At 29.6% G+C, this 24884-nt stretch overlaps 7 protein-coding genes across 7 annotated transcripts; 3 read left to right on the forward strand and 4 right to left on the reverse strand.

Moving 5' to 3' along the window:
• Positions 1-267: 267 nt before the first annotated feature.
• Positions 268-831, forward strand: PGO_144010 (glideosome-associated protein 45; the record flags this gene model as incomplete). The annotated part of the gene is made up of 1 exon (XM_028690391.1): positions 268-831. The coding sequence occupies one exon, from the start codon at positions 268-270 to the stop codon at positions 829-831; it is 564 nt and encodes a 187-aa protein (XP_028546192.1).
• Positions 832-2519: 1688 nt separating this feature from the next.
• Positions 2520-4591, reverse strand: PGO_144020 (hypothetical protein, conserved; the record flags this gene model as incomplete). The annotated part of the gene is made up of 6 exons (XM_028690392.1): positions 2520-2660; positions 2961-3074; positions 3352-3554; positions 3844-3928; positions 4206-4271; positions 4466-4591. 6 exons carry the CDS (start codon positions 4589-4591, stop codon positions 2520-2522), a joined length of 735 nt encoding a protein of 244 aa, XP_028546193.1.
• A 1349-nt stretch (positions 4592-5940) lies between these two features.
• PGO_144030 (hypothetical protein, conserved) lies at positions 5941-7329 on the forward strand (the record flags this gene model as incomplete). Its single annotated transcript, XM_028690393.1, has 1 exon — positions 5941-7329. One exon carries the CDS (start codon positions 5941-5943, stop codon positions 7327-7329), a length of 1389 nt encoding a protein of 462 aa, XP_028546194.1.
• A 505-nt stretch (positions 7330-7834) lies between these two features.
• PGO_144040 (hypothetical protein, conserved) lies at positions 7835-9036 on the reverse strand (the record flags this gene model as incomplete). The annotated part of the gene is made up of 4 exons (XM_028690394.1): positions 7835-7876; positions 8181-8368; positions 8708-8750; positions 8914-9036. 4 exons carry the CDS (start codon positions 9034-9036, stop codon positions 7835-7837), a joined length of 396 nt encoding a protein of 131 aa, XP_028546195.1.
• Positions 9037-11306: 2270 nt separating this feature from the next.
• Positions 11307-13509, reverse strand: PGO_144050 (CAMP-dependent protein kinase regulatory subunit; the record flags this gene model as incomplete). Its single annotated transcript, XM_028690395.1, has 3 exons — positions 11307-12304; positions 12467-12774; positions 13484-13509. The coding sequence occupies 3 exons, from the start codon at positions 13507-13509 to the stop codon at positions 11307-11309; spliced, it is 1332 nt and encodes a 443-aa protein (XP_028546196.1).
• Positions 13510-17565: 4056 nt separating this feature from the next.
• On the forward strand, positions 17566-19002 carry PGO_144060 (nucleus export protein BRR6; the record flags this gene model as incomplete). Its single annotated transcript, XM_028690396.1, has 1 exon — positions 17566-19002. The coding sequence occupies one exon, from the start codon at positions 17566-17568 to the stop codon at positions 19000-19002; it is 1437 nt and encodes a 478-aa protein (XP_028546197.1).
• Positions 19003-20406: 1404 nt separating this feature from the next.
• Positions 20407-24246, reverse strand: PGO_144070 (DNA gyrase subunit A; the record flags this gene model as incomplete). The annotated part of the gene is made up of 1 exon (XM_028690397.1): positions 20407-24246. One exon carries the CDS (start codon positions 24244-24246, stop codon positions 20407-20409), a length of 3840 nt encoding a protein of 1279 aa, XP_028546198.1.
• Between the last annotated feature and the right edge of the window lie 638 nt (positions 24247-24884).

Below are 24884 nucleotides of genomic sequence, written 5' to 3' on the forward strand. Positions count from 1 at the left end.
ATAGAAACCAGCAAAGATTTACACACACACAAACGTGCCTTTATGGGTTTATATATGCACAGATAGATACATAAATATAGAAATTAGGCATATAGAAAACTCAATTGAAAAGCCTGCGACAAGCAACCCCCACATACATTTCACCCATATCGAGCGCATCGTGCATTTCCATCATTTTTTGGCACTATTGTTAACTGCCACCAATAACGATAATAATTATATAACGCGCATTCATCCACTGAATCAAGTCGAAAATAATTTTACACAATGGGTAATTATTGTAGAAAGAATAGAGCAAAGGAACCTAAACGTAGAGACATAGATGAATTAGCTGAACGTGAAAAATTGCAGAATGAAATTCCTGAAGAATCAGAGCAGGTTCCAGAAGATGTAGAAGAACTTAAAGATCAACAAGAGGAACCTCCAGAACAAGACGAGTTAAATGATGAAGATATAGATTACCCTATTCAAGAAAATAAATCTTTTGATGAAAAAAACTTAGATGATTTAGACAGATCAAATTCGGATATCTATTCAGAATCACACAAATATGATAACACAAGCGATAAATTGGAAACAGGTTCACAATTAACCCTATCAACAGATGCTACTGGCATAGTACAACAAGTTACCAAATTGACTGAACCAGCCCATGAAGAAAGTATATATAACACATATAAATCGGTTACACCATGTGATATGAATAAACTAGACGAAACAGCGAAAGTATTTTCAAAAAGATGTGGATGTGACCTAGGAGAACGTCACGACGAAAATGCCTGCAAAATATGTAGAAAAATCGACCTCTCTGATACCCCATTATTAAGTTGAAAGGTGAATTTCCACAAGAACATATATTAGATGAATATCTATTTAGGAATTTATATGTACATACCTTTTTTGTGTGTGTTTTTTGTAACATCCGTACCCTCTAACACCTAATTGATTGATATACATTTTGATGCACATGTGAAGAATCCCCTTTTGGGCACAGAGCATGTGATTTTGTGAAAGATGCTTATGTGACGACCAACATGATCATTTTTTTTTTTTTTTTCTTTTTTTAAAGTTTCCAATAAAGTTATTAAAATTATTTTCCTCTGACATTTTATGTAACTTTATATATATCTCTATGTGTGCATGGATATATACATGCAGGCATATTTGGTAGATTTATTCGTAGGATGTATGCATATGCGCATACACATATTCATCTTTAATTGTTTCTCTACATCCATGCATATTTCTTAATTCAATGTGAAGTAATACGTATATTTTTTGTAATACATTATTTTTGCCTTGTTCCGCTGTTGATATAGCAAAGCTTACATCTTTACTCTTTCATCTAATAAAGATTTAGTTCGCTGCAAATTGGGCGAAAAAAAAAAAAAAAAATTAAATTTTGATAATGTTTTTTACATCACAATATTAATGTTATTATTGTAGTATAATTAAAATAGTGATCAAAACAAAAATAGAAATTGACAAACTTCTTCATGTTATTAATATTGCCTATATTTTACTTTTTTTTTTTTTTTTTTTTTTTTTTTTTTTTTTTTCCCTTTTTTTTTTTTTTTTTTTATTTTTTTTTTTTTTTTTTTTTTCCTATTTCCCATTTTTAGAACTTAACCAAATTGTCACTATGTCATCTTTACATTCAACCTTATTCCCGCTTTCCCCCCATGTTTAACTTATTTATGTGAATGAAAATAATTTAAATTTTCACAATTATTATTTTATTTCATTGCAATTTTGTGTATTTCTATACATTCATGTATACTCCATCATTCCACTTTTCACACAACATACACATGAAGCAATTATTTAGCCACATTGGTTTTTTGTCAGTGGCTTATCAATGAAAATTTATTGTAATCTTCAGTACACCAAGGTGTTTATTTTTCTTGTTTTATTTTATTTCATTTTATTTTTTTTTTTTTTTTGTTTCAAACAAAAAATTTGGGTGATAAACACAACGATATGTTTTGTTTTTCCATCTACAGTTTGTATATGCATTCGTACAATAGTAGAATACCCCACATGTATATACAAATGCATGGATATACACAAGTACAATATACTTATATATCTTTATACCCATGTACAAAGCATACATTATATGTACATTTGGTGCTTTAAACGTTAACAAAACGTCTTCAAGCCCAAATAAAAAAGATAAGACAAAAGAAAACATAAAAAAGAAAAAAAAAAAAAACGGCGAAAGGTGAACTTGCCTTATGTTAACAATTAACATGTATAAAACATTTGAATATGAACAAAGAATTTTTACAAATTTTAATTAATGGCCCCTGGTAGGCCTTGTAAATCACAAAATACATGTATTCCTTGAATTCCGCAAATATAGGTATACTAACAAGTACCATATATTTTAATGTAACTATACACATTATAAGGTTGAACAAAAAAAAAAAAAAATTAAATTAATAAAAAAGTTGTTTTTAATCCATAATCAACAGGAGACATATAATTTCTCTTAATGTATCACAAATTTTATGATGTTATACAACACTATTAACGTTAATTTTTTTCGACTTATAATGGTTTATCATTATTTTATTTAATTCAGACAATCCAAAGTTTTCTATTTGCTCTTTCTTGTCTTCTTCGTTCAATCCGTAAAAGCTAGCAATGTTCGCAAACTGAAATCAGAACCATTGTGTAGGAATGGAAATGACGTATATCTGTATATAGGAACATCAAATTGTTTTTAAAAGTTTTCCTGATATGAAATTTTGAATAGTCATAACGCTTAACGCTACACAATGACTTCCTTCCACTTTTAATATTTTCAAATTACGTTAAAATGTGGGTCGTTATTGCTTTCTCTAATTTTTTCCGTGAGCAAATATGTCTATAAAAAAGGGACAAAAAAAAAAAAAAAAATTAACTAATTTTTTTTATCAAATAAAATGTTAGGGTATTATTTTGTTTCTTTTAACCATGTGTATTAAGTGGGTGGGGTTACAAAAGTAGGAATGTGTCTTATAATCAACTATAGCAATTTTGTGGCACTGATTTTTGAAGGAGTTTTCTTGGTATTGTTCTTTGGTGTCCTACATAGCACGAAGTCGGTTGCACCAATTGGTGTTTTTGTGGTATATATGAGCACAGGTATAGAATCATCATAAAATTATTGCAAGAAAAACAGAAAAAAAACGTTATTTTTTTTTTTAATGATAGGTAAAACTGTTGAACATATTAGTTCGACCTTTGTGATAATTCACCATCTTTTTATATAACCCGAATAATTGATATGAAATTTGGCGATATTATATAAAGTCTCTCTAACTGTTTGCTTCATTTTTTTTCTTTTTTTTTTTTCCATTTTACCTCACATATTTCATATAAATCTTCTATCAAAATGTTGTTTAAAAGATAATTTTTCTTTTTTATATCCTTTAGCATAGTTAAGTCATCAGTGGAATGATTTATTTTGTTTAGGCAGTTTTTTATCTTATCGCAACATTTACTTAAATTGGTATTCATATTTTTATCATTTTCTTCATGATGTTCAACTTGATTGATTTTCTGAGCTGCATATATGTTAGGTGGAAAATACAATGGTATATTTGCTATTTGTGGTTACTCCCATAAGCTCTTACGTGTGTTTTCGATTTTTGCTACTATTTGTCATTTTACTTCAAGATAGAATAGTAGCTAAGCTGTATCTCAAACGAATGTATGCAATGGAATAAGTGTGTAATCACACAAGAAAAACCAACAAGAACAAAAAAAAAAAAAAAAAAAAACCTTGTTCACAAATGTACACACATTTGCTAGGTATACATATCTCATGATACAAAATGCATCTCAGAAAATAACCTGCTATTTCAACCTTCACAAATTCGTTATGTAGTGTTCCTTCCACATTTTTACATATTAAATTAACACGGGATATGTCATTATGCTAGTTCGTTGTAAAATATGGGTGTTGTGTAATGTGTGCATATGATGGTGCAGATATGATGGTTCGGGTGTGATGGTTCCGATGTGATGGCTTGGATGTGGTGATTCAGGTTTGGGTGGTTCCGAGTGATATTGCAGATGTGGACACAAAGGTGAGACACTTAATAATGAATAGCCACGGAGATGTGTAAAACTGAACAAAGATGTGTGGTACACACGTATCTATATGATCAAAATGGGGAATTTTGAGAAAACCCTTTTACCGATTAGAGTCTCACCAATTCGATTTCTTCCTTTTCCATGTTTTTCAGCTGCTTGCAGATGCTTTCTATGTCTGATATTAGCTAGTCGTAATGATTTCGAAAACAAAAATAACAATAGTGAATAGAATAAAATAGTTTAAATAACGTAGAGGACGCGTGGGGGAAATAGATATTATCGCTTATGGCGAAGAGATGGCAAATAAAAAAAGAAATATTTGGAAAAGGCAATTTGCCTTATTTTAAAAGCGAAATATGTGTGCGTATGAAGATATTACCTCCTTTTCGCTTTTCTGCAACTCCTTTTCAGTAGTTTTCATCTCTTCTATTTGCATGTGAATTAAGCGGTTCTTTGATTCCAGATCGTTTATCTGGTTCAACAATTTTTCTACACCTTGTTCCATTTTAAAATATAACCTCCCAAGTATAAGTGAAATGTGTATATATTTTTTTTCTTATTTAGATTTATGTTCTTTATTATTATTTTACTATTATTATTTTTTGTATTCAAGCGTGCATACATATAGACATTTATCAAGTAATGGAGAACACTTGTGAAATTTTTTATATTTTGGGAGAAAGGATAAGCACATGGGGAATTAGAAGTTTTTTTCACAGTACTTTTTTACGAACATATTTTCATTTTTTTTACTTTATTTTTTTGTATTTCATTTTTTTAACAAATATGAAATTTCGCACAAAGGTAAAAAAAATAAATCGTTATGTAGAAAAATTGCAACATGGCACTTATTTTATTTCCCGAACTATTGTATATACACAAACCAACTTGCAGCTCTTTTTTAAAATTTTCACGTTTAGGGGTAACTTAAAATGATTTTTTTTTTTTTTTTTTTTTTACCTTTCTTTATATTTGATTCGTTTGAATTTTTCATGTGTCATAAAAGTTAATCGGACTGGATGAAATGTCATCAAAAAGTTGTATGTTTGTGCAAGGGCTTTTCCTATTTTTTTATTATTTTTTACTATTTTTTATTATTTTAAATATTTATATTTTTTTTAATTATTTTAAATATTTTTATTATTTTTTATTTGTGCATACTTTTTTTTTTATTTTATTATATTTTTTTATTTTTTTCAGAAATCTCGATAGACATGCGTAAATGAGGAGCTAATAATTTTGGCTAGATGGGAACACAAAGCATAAGCACAACAATGCTGGCCGTGGGAGCATATGTTCGGATTTTTCTATATTCGACGAAATGTTAAAAAATGTGAAATATAGATATGGTGTCCTTATACATTTAAAACAGAGATTGTGTGTCGCATGGAAAATGTGCTAAAATTATTCTACAATTTTTATTTCCTCTGTGTTCAGGTTCACAAATTTTGCATAATTTTGATGCCTGCCGTTTATCGAATTGTTCAAGATAAAAATTGAGAAATGCAAATAAAAAAATCATAAGAATATATATATATATATATATATATATATATATATATATATGTATGTATACGTGTATGCTCTTTGGGGCTAGCTCTAATCATTCATTAGTGCGATTATTTTGCAAGGGTTAAGAAGATACTTTTGCCATTTGTGTTTTTTCTTCTTCATATTTATGCCGCCAATTTTTTCTCCATAGGATAATCTCTGACCCCCTTCTCCTTTTAGCATCTTTCTGATCGAACGTATGAATCAATTTCACAGCTGATTTGAATCAGTATTTGAACGAACTACGTATAACACCATTTTTCTTCACTGGTTCAAAATTTCAAAAAGGTGATTGGTCATTCAATGATCTTTAACTATAAGGGAAAGATTAAGGGTGTAAGAAATTTTTACGCTTTCTTTAATCATAGGAATAATGAAAAGGCATGTAACTGTTTTTTTTTTTCCGTTTTGTTGCCAAATGAAGGAAGAAATAGAAGATCATCAATCGGCGGTATTATAAACACGCCAACAGGATTAATTGTAAAATGTGTGAATGACACATATAAGTCTAAAAACTTCAATAAAATAAAATGGAATTGTATAAAGAATGATATATTAAAAAATATAGATAAATTTCATACAAAAGAAATATTAAAAATAGCAAATATTGTAAGTCGTTTGCATTTTGGAAAAAATATTTTAATGCAATTTATAAAAGTACTGAAATGTAGGTTAAATAACATAAATGCTGATAATATCACACGAATTATGATTTCTTATATAAAGGCAAATATTAAGGATGATTTATTTTATAATGAACTATGTTCAATTATTAAGAATAACTTGCAGCATATATCACACTCCCTCTTAATTAATCTTGTGTTTAACATTAATAAGTGTAATATAAAAAATCACAATATTATGTATGTGCAAAAATTGATATTGTATCATCTCATATCACATTTTGACTTTGAGGGTTTTCAAATTGAAGGTTCATTTTTTGAAAAGTTAAATAATTCGGCTAGAACCATGAGAGAATGGGAGAAGACTCATGGTGTCTTGGAAGGAGAGGAAAGCGAAAATAATTTCAAAAGGAATGAACTAGGTGACGCGGCTGATGTTGGTGTAGCAAGCGAAACTACAAAAACAGATATAGAATCACATGCAGACGAATCAGGATTTTTCAAATCTCCAGTTCATACTAATTTATACGAAGGAAAAAAATATGATGAAATACTACTTTTCTATTCACTTAGCAATTATGTATTTATGACTTACTTAGAGAGTCAATGTAATTTTGCATTATGTGATGATTTTGCAAAATGTTTAAAGAATTGTTTCTGTACAATGAATAAAGCCAGTTTTGCTAGTGAAGAAAGACGTTTAGGTGAATTCCCTCCATTTTACATATTTTTACTTTATAAGGCAATTCTAAATGGTATATACATTTTTGAAGACAAGAACATAAGCTGCACTTTGCTATTCAAGGTTAAAGACAAAATTAATAATGTCTTAATACAATTAAAAAATAAAGAAACTTTTATGAAAAAAGGAAAAACAAATGAAATTATAAAATATATAAATATATTGCAGCAGAATTTATTTCATTATTCACAAAACAGAAAAACTCATTTTCTTAATCATTTTGAAAATAATGTTGCGTTAGTTAAGACTATGTTATCTATCTTACAGGAAAGTAATCAAAATGACATCAACAGGTACAAAATTAAGAACGATATGGATTCAAATTGATAATTGACTTTGTGTGTGTGGGGAGTCACTTCCTCATGTGATCACATTGTCCATATACATGTATATTTCCCTTAACACGGACGAGCATGTGTCGAGCCTTTTCCCTGCATATATGTACATGCACATATATATATAATTGTGGCAATTTATCTATCCCCTCATTTGAATAAAGAACAAATAAATCACCATGCTTTTCATGTCTGAGCGTGCTACGCCTTTTCATTTTTACACTTGTATCCTCTTTTTTAAAATTTTTTCAATTTTGCAGATATTACTCATGGCACAGGGAAAAAGTTGAAGAAGTGCAAAGAATTATAAGGTTAATTGAAATGGAATAATATATACACGAAAAAAAAAAAAAAAAAATGGACAAAATGAAAAGAAAACATATTTTTCTTCAAAGTTTTAAATACACTAATGTGTGCAGAGAAAATCTGAACACAATGTACATAAAAATATTCAAATATTGTACATGTGCGTGTGTAGGGGGTGGGGATAAAGGCTTCTATTCTTCGAAACCGTTTTGTTGAACGATGTCAATGAAGTCCTGATGGTGTCAGATTAAGGGTTCAGCAAGAAAAATGAAAACAGAGATATGAGTGTGAAAACAGAATTTGTATTATTATATATATTGTATATATGCGTCCTTATGTATGTGTTCTTATGTATGCGTGCTTATATATATGTGTGTGAGTGGTGGTTCATATGGGAACAAAATAACCTCCCCTTTTCCTTGGCTCATTTGTAAAGGCATGCATGTTATTATAAGCACATATCCACCAGCACCCCGTCTCTTCTGCTCACAGTGCATATTTTTAGATAAAGGGGACTATGGATTATAGGATACTTACAAAGTTATATTCGTCCTCCTCAGAATCCTCAAGTTGGGTAGATAGTTGATCGTTTATTTCAGTTTCTTTTTCAAGTAGGGAATTATTTAGAATTTCCAAGTTGGTAAAACGGGCAAAATTCAAAAGGTTCAAATTTTTACTTTCTTTCTGGAGTCCATTATAATTTTCTGATTTAATATTACACAGGCCTACACAGAATTAAAGGTGTTTTTAGCGTTTGTAATGAGAAGAGGTGAAAGAGAATTATTTCAAACTGTTAGGGTGTGGAAAGTAATTTTTGCATCCAAGATATTTTGTGTATTTTCTTATTTTCCTAATTGGATATTTTACCATGTGCGTATTTTATTTTATATTTTTATTTTATTATTTTTTTTTTTTTTTCGCGTCATATGATCGCAGTATACGCAGGTACAGTACGTATAACTTTCTTTTCCGTATGTATGTATAAACAACGAAGCAAAAAAAAAAAAAAAGAAGAAAGTAAAAATAAAAATCAAAAAAGGGGTATTTTCATTTTTCTCGTTTACTGCATAGTTCTCTATAGTTTTCTCTGTTGAATAGACAAGATATCTGCAGGGAGAAAATTGGAAAAAAGTAAATCATGTTTTGGTATTGGTGTGTTGGGATATACTATATGGATAACTATATAATAACACTTCATAAAAATGATCAAAAAACACCTGAACACGTATATACACAGATATGCAAAGGTAATATGTTTTTTGCAATTTACCTTCTTTAATATAAGACAAACGAAATTCAAATAATTCGCAAAAAATAAAAATGTTTTGAAATAAAAATTTCTTGAATTTCTTCCATATGTGGAATATAGTATGCTTGTGACCAAATTTATCATTTTACCTTTTTATTTGTTTTTCCTCTGTTTATTTTAGTTCATATAATTGAGTACGTTCTCGCCTCTATAAGTAAATAACGTATTTATTACTTTTAAAAAAGAAAAGAAAAAAAAGTTATCCACAGGTTAAAAATTTCTGGACAAAGCAATGATTTTTTTTTTTTTTTTTTTTTTGCAACACACTTCTGGGATGAACGTCTGAAAAATAATATTTTATCTTTATAAAAATTTCGCAAAATAAATAAGCGTAACACCCGAAAATGTATGCAGAGCGAAGGGTGATTTGCTGAAGTGTTTTTAACCGTTGTGGTAGGAATGATATATTCTACGTTAAGATTCCTTTTGGATGCATGTGCATACTCTTCGGGAGCATGTTAGCGAATAGAACTCATCTTTTGTGACGTATGGAAGAGGACACTTGTCATCGTAATGTTTTTGGACTTTTTCATTCACTCTTTCGTTCGTTTATTCGTTCATTCGTTCATTTGTTCATTCGTTCATTCGTTCATTCGTTCATTCGTTCATTCGTTCATTCGTTCATTCGTTCATTCGTTCATTCGTTCATTCGTTCATTCGTTCATTCGTTCATTCGTTCATTCGTTCATTCGTTCATTCGTTCATTCGTTCATTCGTTCATTCGTTCATTCGTTCATTCGTTCATTCGTTCATTCTTTCATACTTCTTTTTTTTTTTTTTTTTTTTTTTTTTTTTTTTTTTTTTTTTTTTTTTTTTTTTTTTTTTTTTTTGTCCTTTTCTTTCCCTGTTTGTTTTTTTGTTTATATTTTAAATGTCCAAACATGCAATCAAAATGATGGATAAGCAAAATTTTACTGTTCACTAGAAAATATCAAAGTGGTTATGAATTATGGAAATGAACATGTTGAAACTTTCTGGGTAGTATTTTATTATTATATTGTTACTTTTTCTCCTTTCCTGATAGATATTATATGAACATTTCATTTGTTCCATCATTTGAACATTTTTTTTTTTTTTTTCTCAATTATTAATCCATTTTATGTTATTTTCACATTCAATATATGTTCCATCTTACAAAAATTTTTACATGACAAAACATTTGTTTGGGTTGCACGAAAGTTGCATTAATGCATGATTGCACGCTCCCATAGAAAGGTTGGGCAAATGGAATTTATTAATTTGGAAAATAATTAAAGGAGGGATGTTGAAAATGTGTGGAATAGGAAAAAATGTTTTCAACATATGAAAATGGCTGGATTCCCCAAAAAATAAAACTAAAATAAAATAAAAATAGCACACTATTGTATGACATTTGTTAACGTGTGAAATGAAAAAAAAAAAAAAAAAAACTGGAAAACCTAAAAATGAGCAATATTGATGTGTGAAAGATATTATTAAATGTGTAATTTTTTCTAATTATTCGACTCCAAAAAAAAAAAGAAGTATTGTCTTCTTGTTCATTCCATTTTGAACACTCACGAGTTTCAGCATTTTTATCAATTATACGTCTACTGATGGAATGGCATAGCTTTTTAATGGTACAAGTGGAGAGAAGTTGTTCTGACATTGTTCTGTCATTCTTTTACACATATGCATACACATTTAGATAAATGAATATATATGCATACGTGCAAGTTCATACATGACCACGCAAAAGTTACAAAACCTTAAAATGAATAAACGTTTTAACATAAAAAAAGGGAACGTATTTGGGGTGGAGAGGCAAAAAAAAAAAAAAAAAAAAAAAAAAAAATTATTAATCTTTTATTTTATTTTATTTTATTTTTCTACAGCTTGGCAAGCGCGTTCAGTTACTGTAATGCAGATCAATGCATGGTTTATATTTACTCCCTTTGCTGATATAATATTTTGGTGCACAAAAGTATAAATATGGTACATACATTACCATGTGCCTTGTTAAACAAATTGAACTTGACCAAGTCAGGGACCTCGTTTGGTTAAGGCATGCGGATTAACGCATCTGTGAGACAGTGCTCATGGTTGATGTGTGGATGCTGCATGGGTATAAGTATAGACATAATTCTTAGCAACATTTGCATCCTTGCAGCGCTTATTCAATTTTTCTTTGTTTTATTCCTTTACTAACAGCGTTCCTAGAACAAGCACTACGTCTCCCACTGCTACTACCACTACTATAACTACAGCTGCCATCACTACTGCTGCCACCGCTAGTACTTCCATCGCTAGTACTACAAAAAAATAGACAAAATTTTTCTTACGGCATTCGCATCTACAATGCTTCAACGTACACGGGCCCTACCCCCACGGAGAATTCAATTGCCTTCAATGCAAGCCGTGTCCAATCCCAGCTGTTTGAGTACGGCCTTATAATTTTCCACATTTCTATGCAAGATTTCTTCTATTGGACCTAGAAGTCTCTTAAAGCTTTTTCTGTCTAGATAAACGACTTGGCAAGTGTTTTTTGCCTTTACAGTAGCAGCTCTGGGTTGATTTTTCAAAAGAGCTAATTCTCCAAAATAATCGCCCTTATTATATGTCTTAATGACAGTATTATTTTTTAAGGCCAAAGCATTTCCATCAATGAGTATGTAAAATGTATCACCTTGTTCACCTTCATTTATAATTATTTCTTCATCTAAGAAGGTTTTTGTTTTTAAACAATCAGCAACCTTAGATCGCTCATATGGATCCATGTCTTTCAATATAGTAATCTGCTTTAACACATCTTCGTACATTTTTCTTTTTTTCGCTACGTTATCCTTGATTATATATGTAAATGATTCTCTGTCTAATGCCCATAAATGGCATTTTGTTAATGCTTTTGCAGTTGCAGCTCTTTTTGAATTATATAATAGAGCTAATTCTCCAAATACATCAGTAGGTTTTAAAAGTGTTAATATTTCTTTTTCCTTTCCTTTAGTTTTGTAAATTTCTACCTCTCCTTGATCAATTACATATAACAAATTACCATCATCTCCTTCGTTGATTATATTTACATTTGGTTCAACATGTTCATCAAAAAATGCATCTACAATTGTTTCCATTTCTGTTTTGTTCAAATGGTTAAATAAGAAGGATTCATTTAGCGCTTCTCTTAATTTCGCTTTCTCACTCTCTTCTTTCTTATAAACCTTTGGAACAAAATTCAATTTTTTTTTGTTCCATTCTCCGTATGCCTCAGCACTTACTGACAATCGTTTGCTCTGTCTGACACTTAATCTATCTAGATCCAGTTCTTTAATTTCAATTTCTTTCTTATCTACTTCGCTTAGGCATTCCGTTTCGTCACCATCACTGGAGAATTCATCATCTGTGTTCAGGAAGGGGAAGTTAAAGGGAAAATATTTCAGAAAACTCTTATTTAAAATGGATTATCAAAACATATTGGTTCCATAAGGGGAAGAGATGTTCTTCCTCATAACATCACAATGAAGATCAATTCATGGAAAGGTGAAAAACAGAGAGTACTTACTTATTATGTTTTTCTTATTTGAGGAAAGGTTGATATGGGGGTTCATCTTTGAACATTCATTTTCGTTCTGGATGTCATTATCCGTTGACTTATTTTGTGAATTTCCATCTTCTCGTTTATTTGTAGAGGATGAATTGGATATATTACTTTCCCCTTCATCAACACTTCCCATAGATTTATCGCTAAGAATGTTTTTTTTACTATTTCGTCTTATTTTTTCTTCATATTTTTCAAATTGCTCCTGTATATCTTTGTCATTCATGTTTGATGAATTCTGTTCATCTGAAATCTCCTTCTTCCCTTGTCTCCTTTTAAAAATGAAGAATTAAAGTACAAAAGTCGGTGTATAACTTTACTGTTATTGTTATTATTATTATTGTTATTATTGTTATTATTATTGTTATTATTATTGTTATTATTATTCTTATTATTATTCTTATTATTATTGCTATTATTATTGCTATTATTATTCTTATTATTATTCTTATTATTATTTTTTTTTTTTTAATTTCGAAGGTGGGATGTAATGTGGATCATATGCATATACAATAAATTTGTAACGTGTGCAAACATGCGTAAATGTGTACGCTGCGCTAAAATATTTTTTTGTTAAAAATGTATTTCACATTGATGCAAAAAATGAAATTGCGCTGTTTGAAAAATTGCACTGTTTGAGAATTTACACTACTTTAAATTCTCTGTGGATAAGCAGTTATATGTTATTCTCTCATGACCATGCAGCTAATGTGTTGCCATTCCGCTTCTCCCTCTTTGCTCTCGTTTGCTACACATTTTCTTATGCATTTCGTTGTGCATCTCGCCAAGCATTCTTTGCAATTTTTGCCACACATTTCTGTGCGGTTTTCGCCACACATTTCTGTGCAGTTTTCGCCACACATTTCTGTGCGGTTTTCGCCACACATTTCTGTGCGGTTTTCGCCACACATTTCTGTGCAGTTTTCGCCACACATTTCTGTGCAGTTTTCGCCACACATTTCTTTGCAGTTTTCGCCACACATTTCTTTGCAGTTTTCGCCACACATTTCTTTGCAATTTTCTTTGTACACGTATTTTGTGCATTTCTTTAACATTTTACTGTTTCATTTGCACATCTCTTTATTTTTCTCATTTTTCAAACATCCGCACACACCTTTTTTTACATTTTAAAAATGCAAATTTTTCAAGTCAAAGTGTCTAATTGTTGAGAAACTTTCGACATTTTGGTGGGGGTTTACATTTCCTCTTATTTTGAGTTGTTACTTTTTGTTTGCCACCCTCACCTCCCCCCCTTTTTGCTTCTCCTCTTTGTGCTTTAATTTTTTTGAAACTTACCACGTGCACATATTGCCCATTTTGCTATTTTGGGGGGTTTCAGAAAAAAATTTACACTTTATTTCGTGCTATCGGACAAAAAAAAAAAAAAAAGGTATTGATAAATGAAGTATATACTTTTGTTTTCTATTTTGAGAAATCAAAAAAGAAAAAAAAAAAAATGACAATGGTAAATGTTTCCACATATGAATATATATATATATATATATATAATATAATATAATATAATATAATATACATGTATACATACATGTTCATGTATGTATATTTACATTTACACGTACACATGCTCCTACGTAGGTAATATATCTTTCCTTTGTTCATTTTCGTGATACAACGATTACCACCAAGTGAAGCTTTTATTCTCTTATCACAATGCCACACAAGTTCGTTTAAGACTACGTAGGTGCGTTATATGCAAATAAGCTTACGTGTATATATACATTTATATACACACGTCAACACATAGGTAAAAAATCTCAAGTCTGTACATGGTAATTTTAGCGATTCCAGGAAGCCAAACATGCGCAAAAAAAAAAAAAAAAAAAAAAAGGGTAAATATGTAAATACAAGCATATGTACATACAACGCTTATGTACATGTGGAATATGCAACTTAGAAAAGTAGTGTCCATAAATCGTAGTCATATGTAATATGACACAAAATGTGGAAAAGTTACACAAAAGATGGAAATTCCCTCCTTATTTGTGTGTACAAAGCACCTTATGAATGGATAAAAAAAAATGTCTTTCAGTTTGTTTAGTTTGATGAAATTTTGAGGAAAGGAGATTAAAATTATTATGCCTTTGTATAGAAATAATTATTTCTAATTCTTGTATTTTGAGAAGAAACCTTTGTAAATTTTTCCTTTTCTCTACACTGTAGCAATTTCCTCATATTTTATTTATTTGTACAATAAGTATGCAAAATATAAATACTTCACTACGTGGGTTGATGCCCTTAAATTCTGCCCAAATTTTTTTATGCAGTTGACTTATTCTGTTTCTTTTTTTTTTTTTTTTTTTTTTTGCTATTATGTAATACTACAACGATTTTAAAAATGTCATCCGTGTGTAAACGTGATTAAGCAAAAAAAAAAAAAAAAAAAAAAAATGGAAAAAAGGGAAAGCAGAATTATCATTTCAAAAATATTTGTTAAGCTTTGCTTTTATTTAAGATTTCTCCTCCACCACTAACTTTTTTAACCAAATGTATGACGTGTAAGTTTGTATTATTATTACCTTCCCACGATTGGCATCATGCTGCATTTTTACAAACAACACTATATCGTGCAACATTTCACTGCAAACAGTTGATTTACATTAATTCAAAAGGTCAACTAACATGATTAGTTTGTCTTAAAAAGCAAGACGAGATATAAAGAAAATAAAGGGACTCTTATGATACGCCAAATTAATCTTTCAAAAGTAGTAACATATAAATTTTCCTTTTAGAATGTAACAGGCTAATTAAAAAGGGGGAAAAAAAAAGTGAAACATCTACGAGTTATACTTTTTATTATTATTTTTTTTTTAATTGTAAACTGTTTACATTTAAAAATAATTGCTTCCCCATCCCAATAAAGCAAAAAAAGCAAGGCACAACCTTTGGAGGGGACGATTCCATTTATGGAATTACAAAATGAGCAACACTTATTACATTACTACGTTATTACGTTTTCAAAGTAACAACACACAAAAATTAGCGAAAAAAAATAAAAAAATTCAAAATGGGGGTGATATATACATTCTAGCTTAAAAAGCAAAAATATTCATCATGTCGCCTTTGAAAAACTTATACCTTTTAATTCCCCTTTTATCTATTTCTTATTTTTTTCTTCAAAAGAACAAAACTGCATTGTCAGCAAGGAAAATATCATAGCTATTTGTGTACATTCTAAGATGCATGGATAAACAATCTTAATGTATATTAATTTATGTTCGCCATAAACAAAAATATAGACATTAAATTTTACCAATTCGAACATTCCCCCCATTCTGTACTTATGCTACACACTTGTTTAATTTGAAAACGGTTCATTAACTGCATAATCACAACAACACTCAGTTTAAATTAACAAACGACCTGTTTTACTTTAAGTCTTATCAAGTGATATAATTTAAACACACAAAAATAGGGTCTTTTAATAAACGCATAGCTGTTTATTCCTTGCCTTTTAAGTGCATAAATCATCCATGTAGAAGTAATCTACTGGTGAGAGAAATTAGCATTTGAAGCACAAAATTGACATAATATATATATATGTGTTATGCAATTTCTTGCGCATACAAATAAAATGCTTTTTTTTTTTTTTTTTTATTTTATTTAAATGCACAAGATGAATTTCCCATAACAAAGATCATTCCTTTCAACCTCATCCGATAACTCTTTTAATAAAAGGTTTTTGTTTGTGCGCCCTTTTCCGCTTTAACCATTTGAAATAATATATTTTTTTTTTCTTTCTGTTTTTGAAATCTTGCCGTAAAATAGTTGATTATGAACATCTCTCACTATTTTCAGTTAAACATAGAAATGAGGAAGAAAAAAATGCATGATTTTTTATTTATTTATTTACATTTCTTTTAAGTCTTACCGTCGATGTCGAATAAAAAGAAGGGGAAAAAAAATATACATATATATATGTATAAATAGTACACTGCATAAGGTGGTAACATAGAAGACTCAATCTCGTAATGAATGAAGGAAAAGAAAGTATTTAAAAACAAATCACAGTGTTATGATGAACAAAAGTTGGGCACCCCTATAAACTCCTCAAAAAATAAATAAAATAAAAAAAATAATAAGGAATACAACATTGGAAATTAAATAAGTAACTTTTAATACACGTAATAACATATCCCCTTGTTACATAAAAAAAGGAATGTAATAAACGAATTTGGTTTTATGTATGTAAAAATTAGTGTAAACATATTGAGTGGAGAATATATATTTTTTTTTTTTTTTTAAGTAGCTACCACAATTTTACCTGAAACAGGGGAACATTTAAAAAAAAATTAAAAAAAAGTTATACTTAAAAGTTGCCCAAAGTTATTACATATATATATGCAAAAGTCACGTAGAACACGCATAGCCAATTTTCTTTTTAATCGCAGTTTTTTATGAATAAAAAAAAGCTGCTGTAACATGCTGAAATATGGTTACATGTAATAAAGCGAATTGTATTTTTGTTTGGAATGTAGTATCAATTGCTTTAGTCGCATTTTAGTTTGGTACGTTCATGTATGCGCCTATGAAGGGGCGAAAGAATGTATCAATGTTCTAATTTTTTTTTTTTTTCTGATCCAAGTCAAACACAAAAAAATGACAAACCAGGAAAGAGACTCGATCACAAAGTAGCAATTAGCAAGTGGTAAATACCGAATAACATAACACATGCCTGGGTAAATAATATGAACGGTATAACACTTATATATACACAATACGCAACACAAAAAAGAAAACAGGAATATTTTCCCATCGTCAGCAGCAAAATCTGTGTAGCACATATATAAAAAAAACGGAATGATAAAAAACGAGACGTATAAGGGGAAAAAGAAAGCTAAATTTTGAGTAAACAAAAAAGAAAAGAAGTAGAAAAAAGGGACAAGAAAAAGGAACGGAACAAAACTGAATAAACTAAACTGAGCAATCCAAATCGAACAATCAAAACTGAACAACCCAAATCGAACAACCCAAATCGAACAACACAAGCCAATCAAATCTAATAGAACAGTCCAAATAAAGCAATACAAAACGGAAGGTGCAAAATGAAAATATGTGAGAGCAAACTGCCGATAATCCCAATTGAGGACTCTAAGCATTATTCGTGCAGTGAAGAAAATGACACCATTAATCTGGAAAACAATTCGAATGATATAAATAGTTATCAAAATTTCTTGATTGGAAGTTCACCAAACAACGCGACAGAAAAACGCAGAGACAAAAATATGCATTCGTTAATAAAGAAGGAAAAAGGCACAAATAAAATGAACAGCAAGGTTGGTAGCAATGTTGGCAGTAACACTTATGGTAACATAGGCACTAATGTTCGTAGCACGATTCGCAGTAATAATGATATAGGCTTGAATTTGATAAAAAGGAAGAAGGGGGTTATGAGAAAAGACCCCTATGGAAGTACGCACCTAGTTCTTGGGAATTTAAAGAGCGGGAGAAAATTAAAAAGAAAGTTACTATGGAACAATTATTATGGAGATCAAAATACAAATGTATCTGAATTGTCGTACATAAAAGATTTTGAAAATAATTCCTTTATGCATGACAATAACCATCATATGATTTTATATGAAAATAAATATAGAGATTATAATGCCATAAATAACAGAGAAAGTCGTAGTGAAAAAATTCGTAATTTTTTTGTGTATTCCCCAGATATTATTCAAAGATGGCTAAGAGTTATATTTAATATTATAATAACATCATTAATAGTAACTTTGATATATTTTATATTCGTATCCGTTCGAGAAGATATAAATAAAAAGGTAGCAATTCAAGTACAAAATGTAAAGGAAGAATCAGACTCTTGTAAGAAACAATATTATGCACATAAATGTGGTAAAGTCAATTTACCTATATTAAATGAAAAGTGTGAAGAGTGGTTAAAATGCATGAAAACAGATCATAAATTATATCAAGACGTTTCTTTTTTATCAGCTCAAATGTTAGGACAAATTATTAATGCATTTATTGTTCAATTTGAATGGAAAAGCATTTGTGTAATTGCATTTATATTTCTTCTTATTTTTATTGGTAGTAATTATGCCTTATCTATTGGAGGTGGTGGAACCAGATCAAGTGCAAACGAGTATAATATATACAATCCATATATGAATAATCACCATCTTCCAAATAATAATATACCACTTTTCCCCTATTATAATTATTATCCATTCATACCACAAGCTGTGAATTATAATAGTTCAAGTAATAACGCAGATCCCCCAATGATGAATATCCCTTTCACACAAAATAAGTTTTATCAAAACGGTAGTTTTAGTAGACCCATTCCCCCTTCAAATTACAACTACTTCAATCATTATATGAACAACAATGAGAACAATGCTTCTACTCAATCAACCTCGAGAAATAAAGATTACTCGGATGCTTATAGTACATCTAAGGATGACACGAAGCGTGGATCCCAAAAATTGGGATTCTTAAAATATCTAACTCCAGGTTTCAAGTAGATCTAGGTTCGATTACATATTTAGTTCATAAAGTTTGTTGCATTTGTGCATATACCTTCTGTCTGCATGTTTTTCTATTTGTCCATCTATTTTTGTGCATGGACACTTATGGGGTATATGCAGTCCAACCCCCCAAAACAAACTTTACCTATACATATAATGATTGGTATTTTTGAAAATACTCTCAATATTGTCTTCTTATGCTTATTTGTACACACTTTGTATGTATTCCGAGGGATATCCCTTTGCTTCATATTTCATTTTCACCTTTAGAATATGCCTTTTTATGTCTTTGTCAAACACGCACAAAAGGTGTCAAATATGTTTTTTTTTTTTTTTTTTTTTCATAGCAACAATCATCCGTCTCTAAGCGTTTGTATGTACAAGAATTGTACATAATAAAAATCTCCATCTGTTACTATGCAAGCATGTGTTTTTATACCCTGGTTTGTACCATTCTGTGTGTTATGTGTACATATTTTTTTATGTGTTTGCACATATGCATATTAAAATAAAAAAAAAATGGAAAAATGAAAATAAAAATTTTCTTCTTTTTTTTTTTTTGTTAAATTTTTATAAATTAAAAAAATGCCCTTTACTTCATTTATTGCTTTTACTGCCTTTTTTTTTTTTTTTATAAAGCTTTAATTTTTTTTTTGGTTTACCAAAATGATATACCTGCTGCACACGTAGATTTTATTTTTTTTCTTTCCCGTCCTTATGTACATTTTTTTTATTTTTGAACACCATGAACTATTTGAATAATGTAATAGCACTCTTCATAAGAAAAAACTCATTACTCCAATAAGCACAACATACGAAAAAAGGCAAAACTACCACAATTTACTCTAATCAATAATATGTTTTTGAAGAAAAGGATTTTACAAAAAAAAAAAAAAAAAAAAAAGAATATGTAAAAATTTTGTAAATATAACTCGTATAGATAATCATTTTGTAAATGTAATTCGTTATACCGAATGAAAAATATGTAGGACTATAAAAAAAAAAAGTTAAAAATAGCACTAAACTAGGCTTATAATACAAATAGAGTATTGTAACCAAAATTAGTAAAGTGTCGATAAATGTGCAAACAGAATAACATGATGTAAAAATAAGTTTTACACACACACACAAAAAAAAAAAAAAAAAATTCCAGATTGTCCAAAAATTGTTGCCTAAATATGTGTTAGGTTTATTTGCCTTTAAGGTTTCGTAGAGAGTGAGGTGCGAAAAATGTTGCGTATATTTATCTTCATGTTAAAGTGGGCATCGAATGTGTAAATGTCTTCATGCGGCCGGTTGATAGCACGAGGGAGTGAGGGTCCAAACGAACATACATAAGTATGTATATATATACATATATGTGTATATCCTTACGCATGTGTGGGCCGCAGGGAAGCAAACTTACATAATATCAAAGTAAACGAGTCTGTTTAGCTTACTCAACTTGGCGTAAATCTGCAATGAATGCTTCCTATTTTTTTTCTTTAATAAGGAGATATTTTTTCGAATAAGAACAGCATGGTCGGTAATCATGATGAGTAAATCGCTGTCTTTCTTTTTTGTCATATCATATAATTTAAATCCGAGAAACTCATCCGTATCTGTGTTTTGTGCGGAATTTTTTTTCCCACATTGTTTTTTCTTTGTGCTCATGTCATTTCCTAATGGTTGCACCATTTCGATGTTGTCATCTGTGATTCCTTTCATTCCTTCCGTTCCTTCTATTTCTTCGCGTTTTTTTATTCCATCATGAGAAGAAGATAAAGGTAAGTCATTATTCGTGAGGATCTTATTTTTCTCCTTTTTAAATTTCATAATTTTATAACCCTTTCCTTTTTTCTTCTGTATCTTCAACTCATCCAAATTAATCATTTTTCCATATCCTGCTTTTGAAAGAAAGATGATTTTGAAATTTTTCAAAAAATTTTCATCGCTCTTATATGTCAAAAGGTCCACAACTTTGTCGTTTTTCCCTAAATTTATACATTTATTTCCCAATGAATTTTTTTTGGATATTTTAAAATTGGACAATGGGAATTGTATTATATATCCGCTCCTAGTACCCACGATACAATTGTCACTAAAATTGCAATAGCTGAAATGTATATTTTTCTTATTTTTAAAAAGTTTGATACCTTTTTTTTTCTTCTTCAAAAATAAATCATTGTTTATCACTTTCATCTTCCCATCTTCGCTACAAACAATAAGGTATTTTTTATCTTCTTCAAATTTCGTTATCCCAGTAATGTTCTTTGCGCTGTTAATGATTTGATTAATTGGTGTTCCCTTGGAATCATAGGAGGAGGGATGCAGGTTACACACGTTAAGAATATAAGCCTTATTATGATTATCCGTCAGAAGTAGTTTATCTCTATTTCGACATAAAATACTTTTTTTTATTTTATAGCTATTGCTTCTGTAACTACTGTTGATTTTTTCTTCACCTAGATTTTCTCCATTTTCTGTGATGTTGATAAGACTAGTTTCATCATTTGGGTATGTACTGATTTGTTCTCCAATTTTTTGTCGCATTCCCTCATTGAGTTTTTCCTCATTTTCTTTTAAAATATATTTCACATTAGACAACTTAATGGTGTTATTCAGGTGATTTTTCAACTTTTCGATAATCTTTATCTTCTTTACATACCCCCCATAGGTAATTAAAATCAGTACATGATCATTGTTGTATACACCTTCGACGTTTGTGTGCATTGAATCTATGTATGTATTCCTATAGTGCACTTTTTCTTCTGTCTTCTTTTTTTCATTTTTTTTCTCCTTCATGTGACCTGCATATGAGGGGGAAGCACTCTCGTCGTGATCCCCTTGACCTTGGTTCTGTTCATTTGGTAAAGTATAAAAATAAGTTTTATTTTCCTTTTCCTCCTCATGTGGATTGTGAGAATCATTAATTTTTGATAAGTTCTCTCCATTTAGAATAGATCGATATGCGATATCTTCGCTGTTTTCTTGAAATGAAATTGGGACATCCCATAGATGAACAGATGAAGAATCAATTTTGCTCCTCCTAAAATCTTGGTTTTTCGTAAGAGATGTGTGATTTATATAGGTATACTTATACTTAACAGACTGCGGAGAAACCTGTTTTGTTAAATGATTTATGCCATATTTGTTTTTTATATAAATTAATTCTTGTATGATAAGAGCCTTAATTCTGCTTAGGTTGGCAATAAGTTCTTCATTTTTTCTGATTTGTGCAATAATTTTATTTTTTTGTGTTTCAAAATCGACATTTTTAATATTTATCAATTTTTGTATTTTCATCGAGAGGATATGCTGAATTTGATAATCATTAAGTTGAAAATTGTTTTTGAGGAAGTTTTTGATTTCTTCAATATTTTTATTTTTTTGAAAAAAGGAAATTATTTCTACAATTTTTTTTTGTATAAGAATGTATAATTCTATTATGTTCTGATCCTTTAGCAAGTTTTGATTTTTTATTTGTAGATTTTTTTTAATAAATTTTATTCGATTTTCACACCATAATTGAATAAAAGATTTTAAAGAAAATTGGGTATAACTGTTCTTATGTCCAATACACACAAAATTACAATGATAAGTAATTTGCATTTGTGTGTATCTAAAAATGAATGATAAGAAATTTTGAATTTGTTCCAGCTGACTATGTTTTCTTAGTTCAAGCACAATTCTCATGTCTTCCTTTTCACTTTCATCAAGTATTTTGACGAGTATATTATCATGTTCATTTTTCCTCTCATTTAGTACATTTATGATACTTTCAATTAATTCATTTGGTTTAACATTTGGAGGTAAATTTTTTATTATTAATTTTTTACTTCCCTTATTATCCACATCTGATGAATGTAATGAGGCAAAATCATTTATGTGGTTTGTATAAAGTTTATTATTCTTCATATATTCAAAAAAAACATTGCTCCTTATTTCTATATTTCCTTTTCCTGTATGGTAAATATTTTTTAGTTCACTTTGTTTACTAACAATAATTCCACCAGTAGAAAAATCGGGACCTTTAATAATATCAGATAATTGATCTTCTGTAATGTTTGAATTAACTAAGAAGCTAATGGTGCAGTTAATTACATCTATTAAATTATGGCATGGGATATTACTTAATATGCTTACTGCAATACCAGAACATCCATTAATTAGTAGAAGTGGAATTTTGCTACATAATACTTTTGGTTCTATTTCATTACCATCAAAATTTCTTACATATTCAATATTTTCATCATTTATTTCATCTAGTAATACATCATAACAGAAATTTGAAATTCTTGCTTCTGTGTATCTCATGGCTGCTGCATTGTATTCTACTGATCCAAAGTTTCCATAACCGTTTATTAATAAATTATTATTATGATGTTTTTGAGCTAATCGTACTAAAGCATCATATACACTTTTATCTCCGTGTGGATGATATTTCCCTATAACTTCTCCAACAATCCTTGCACATTTTTTATAACTTCTTTTATCAATACCTTTATTTATTTCATACATACTCCAAATTATTCTTCTCTGTACTGTTTTTAACCCATCTCTGTAATCACACAAGCATCTATTTAAAATTAAAAAATTTGCATAAGACAAGAAACTTTTGGACAGTAGTTCACATATTTCCACATCATAATATTCTCCCTTTATTCTTTTCACGCTTTCTTCCACAAGATCTTTATTACTTTCCATCTTTTCATCTCCAATCCCACGACTTGACTTTCTTTTCGCGTGATCATTTGGATTCTCCTGTTCTTTCAATTCATCAGTGGGTCCATTACTTTTAAAAATGTTTGGTGGGAAGTTTGACACGGTTCCTTCTTGTGCTCTTAACAATTCTCCATTAAGATGAACATTCTGCTTCGAACTTTCGTTCGAATTTTTATTTGAGTTGGGAAGCTCATTGGTGCTGTCTTTTTTCTCACGTAAAATGAAAATGCTCCCACTTATACTGGTACATTTTCCCTTCTTGCTTGTCCTCAAAAAAGTTTGGCGATATTCCTTGTCATCACATTGATTATTACTATTTTGTTCATTCCCCGTCCAAATTCTTCCTTTTAAATCATTTTTCTTTACTCTTGCATATGTACTGTTGATAAAAAGGTTTGGACTATTCTTTGGGATTATTCTGTTAAAAAATGAATTCTTTTTTTTTTCACTTCTCACAAGAAAAAAAAAACTCAAGTTGGAGTGTGGTAAAAATAATTCGACAATGAGAATAAGGAATAGAGGATATATGAACAACATAATAGTGATAGGCACGAGTAGGAGAGGGGAAGATCGGAGAAAATATTATCTTCCCTTACCCGCGCATAAAATATGTTTGTATTTGCTTATTATGGTGCTTTAAGTTATCAAAACGATCTGTACATATTTAAAGAATTCCCCATGAAATATTTTCGAATATGAGGAGTAAACGCTGACATGGGTAACATATAAGTATATGTGCTACCCTTACATATGCTGAGGATAACCACAAAAAGAATTAATATACAAAAATGTACCCTTTTGTGCAGAGGCTAAATCAGACAAAAGTACGCAAAATGAAAAGGGGGAGGAGCTAGAGTTGAGTTTTCTCGATAAATGTGATCATTTCTTTAACTTTAAAATTTTTTTATTTTTTTTTTATTTTGCGTTTGTAAAGTTTTCCCTAAAAAAAGGTATAATGAAACTTTGTTCTTCTCTTTTTTCTCTTCTTTTTCTCCCATTTGAAATGGGAAAAAAAAAAAAAAATAAATAAATAAAAGTCGAAATTGGAGAAATGACAAAATGTGAAGTGGCAAAATGGCAAAGTGACAAAATGGCCGAGTAAATCCTACGCCTGCATATTCTGTGTTTACCATCGAAGTTCAGATAAGAACCTTTGGAGATCTTTAAAATTTTGC

The sequence above is a fragment of the Plasmodium gonderi genome (genome assembly GCF_002157705.1).
Source record: "Plasmodium gonderi DNA, contig: Chr14, whole genome shotgun sequence".
NCBI classification, from domain to species: domain Eukaryota; phylum Apicomplexa; class Aconoidasida; order Haemosporida; family Plasmodiidae; genus Plasmodium; species Plasmodium gonderi.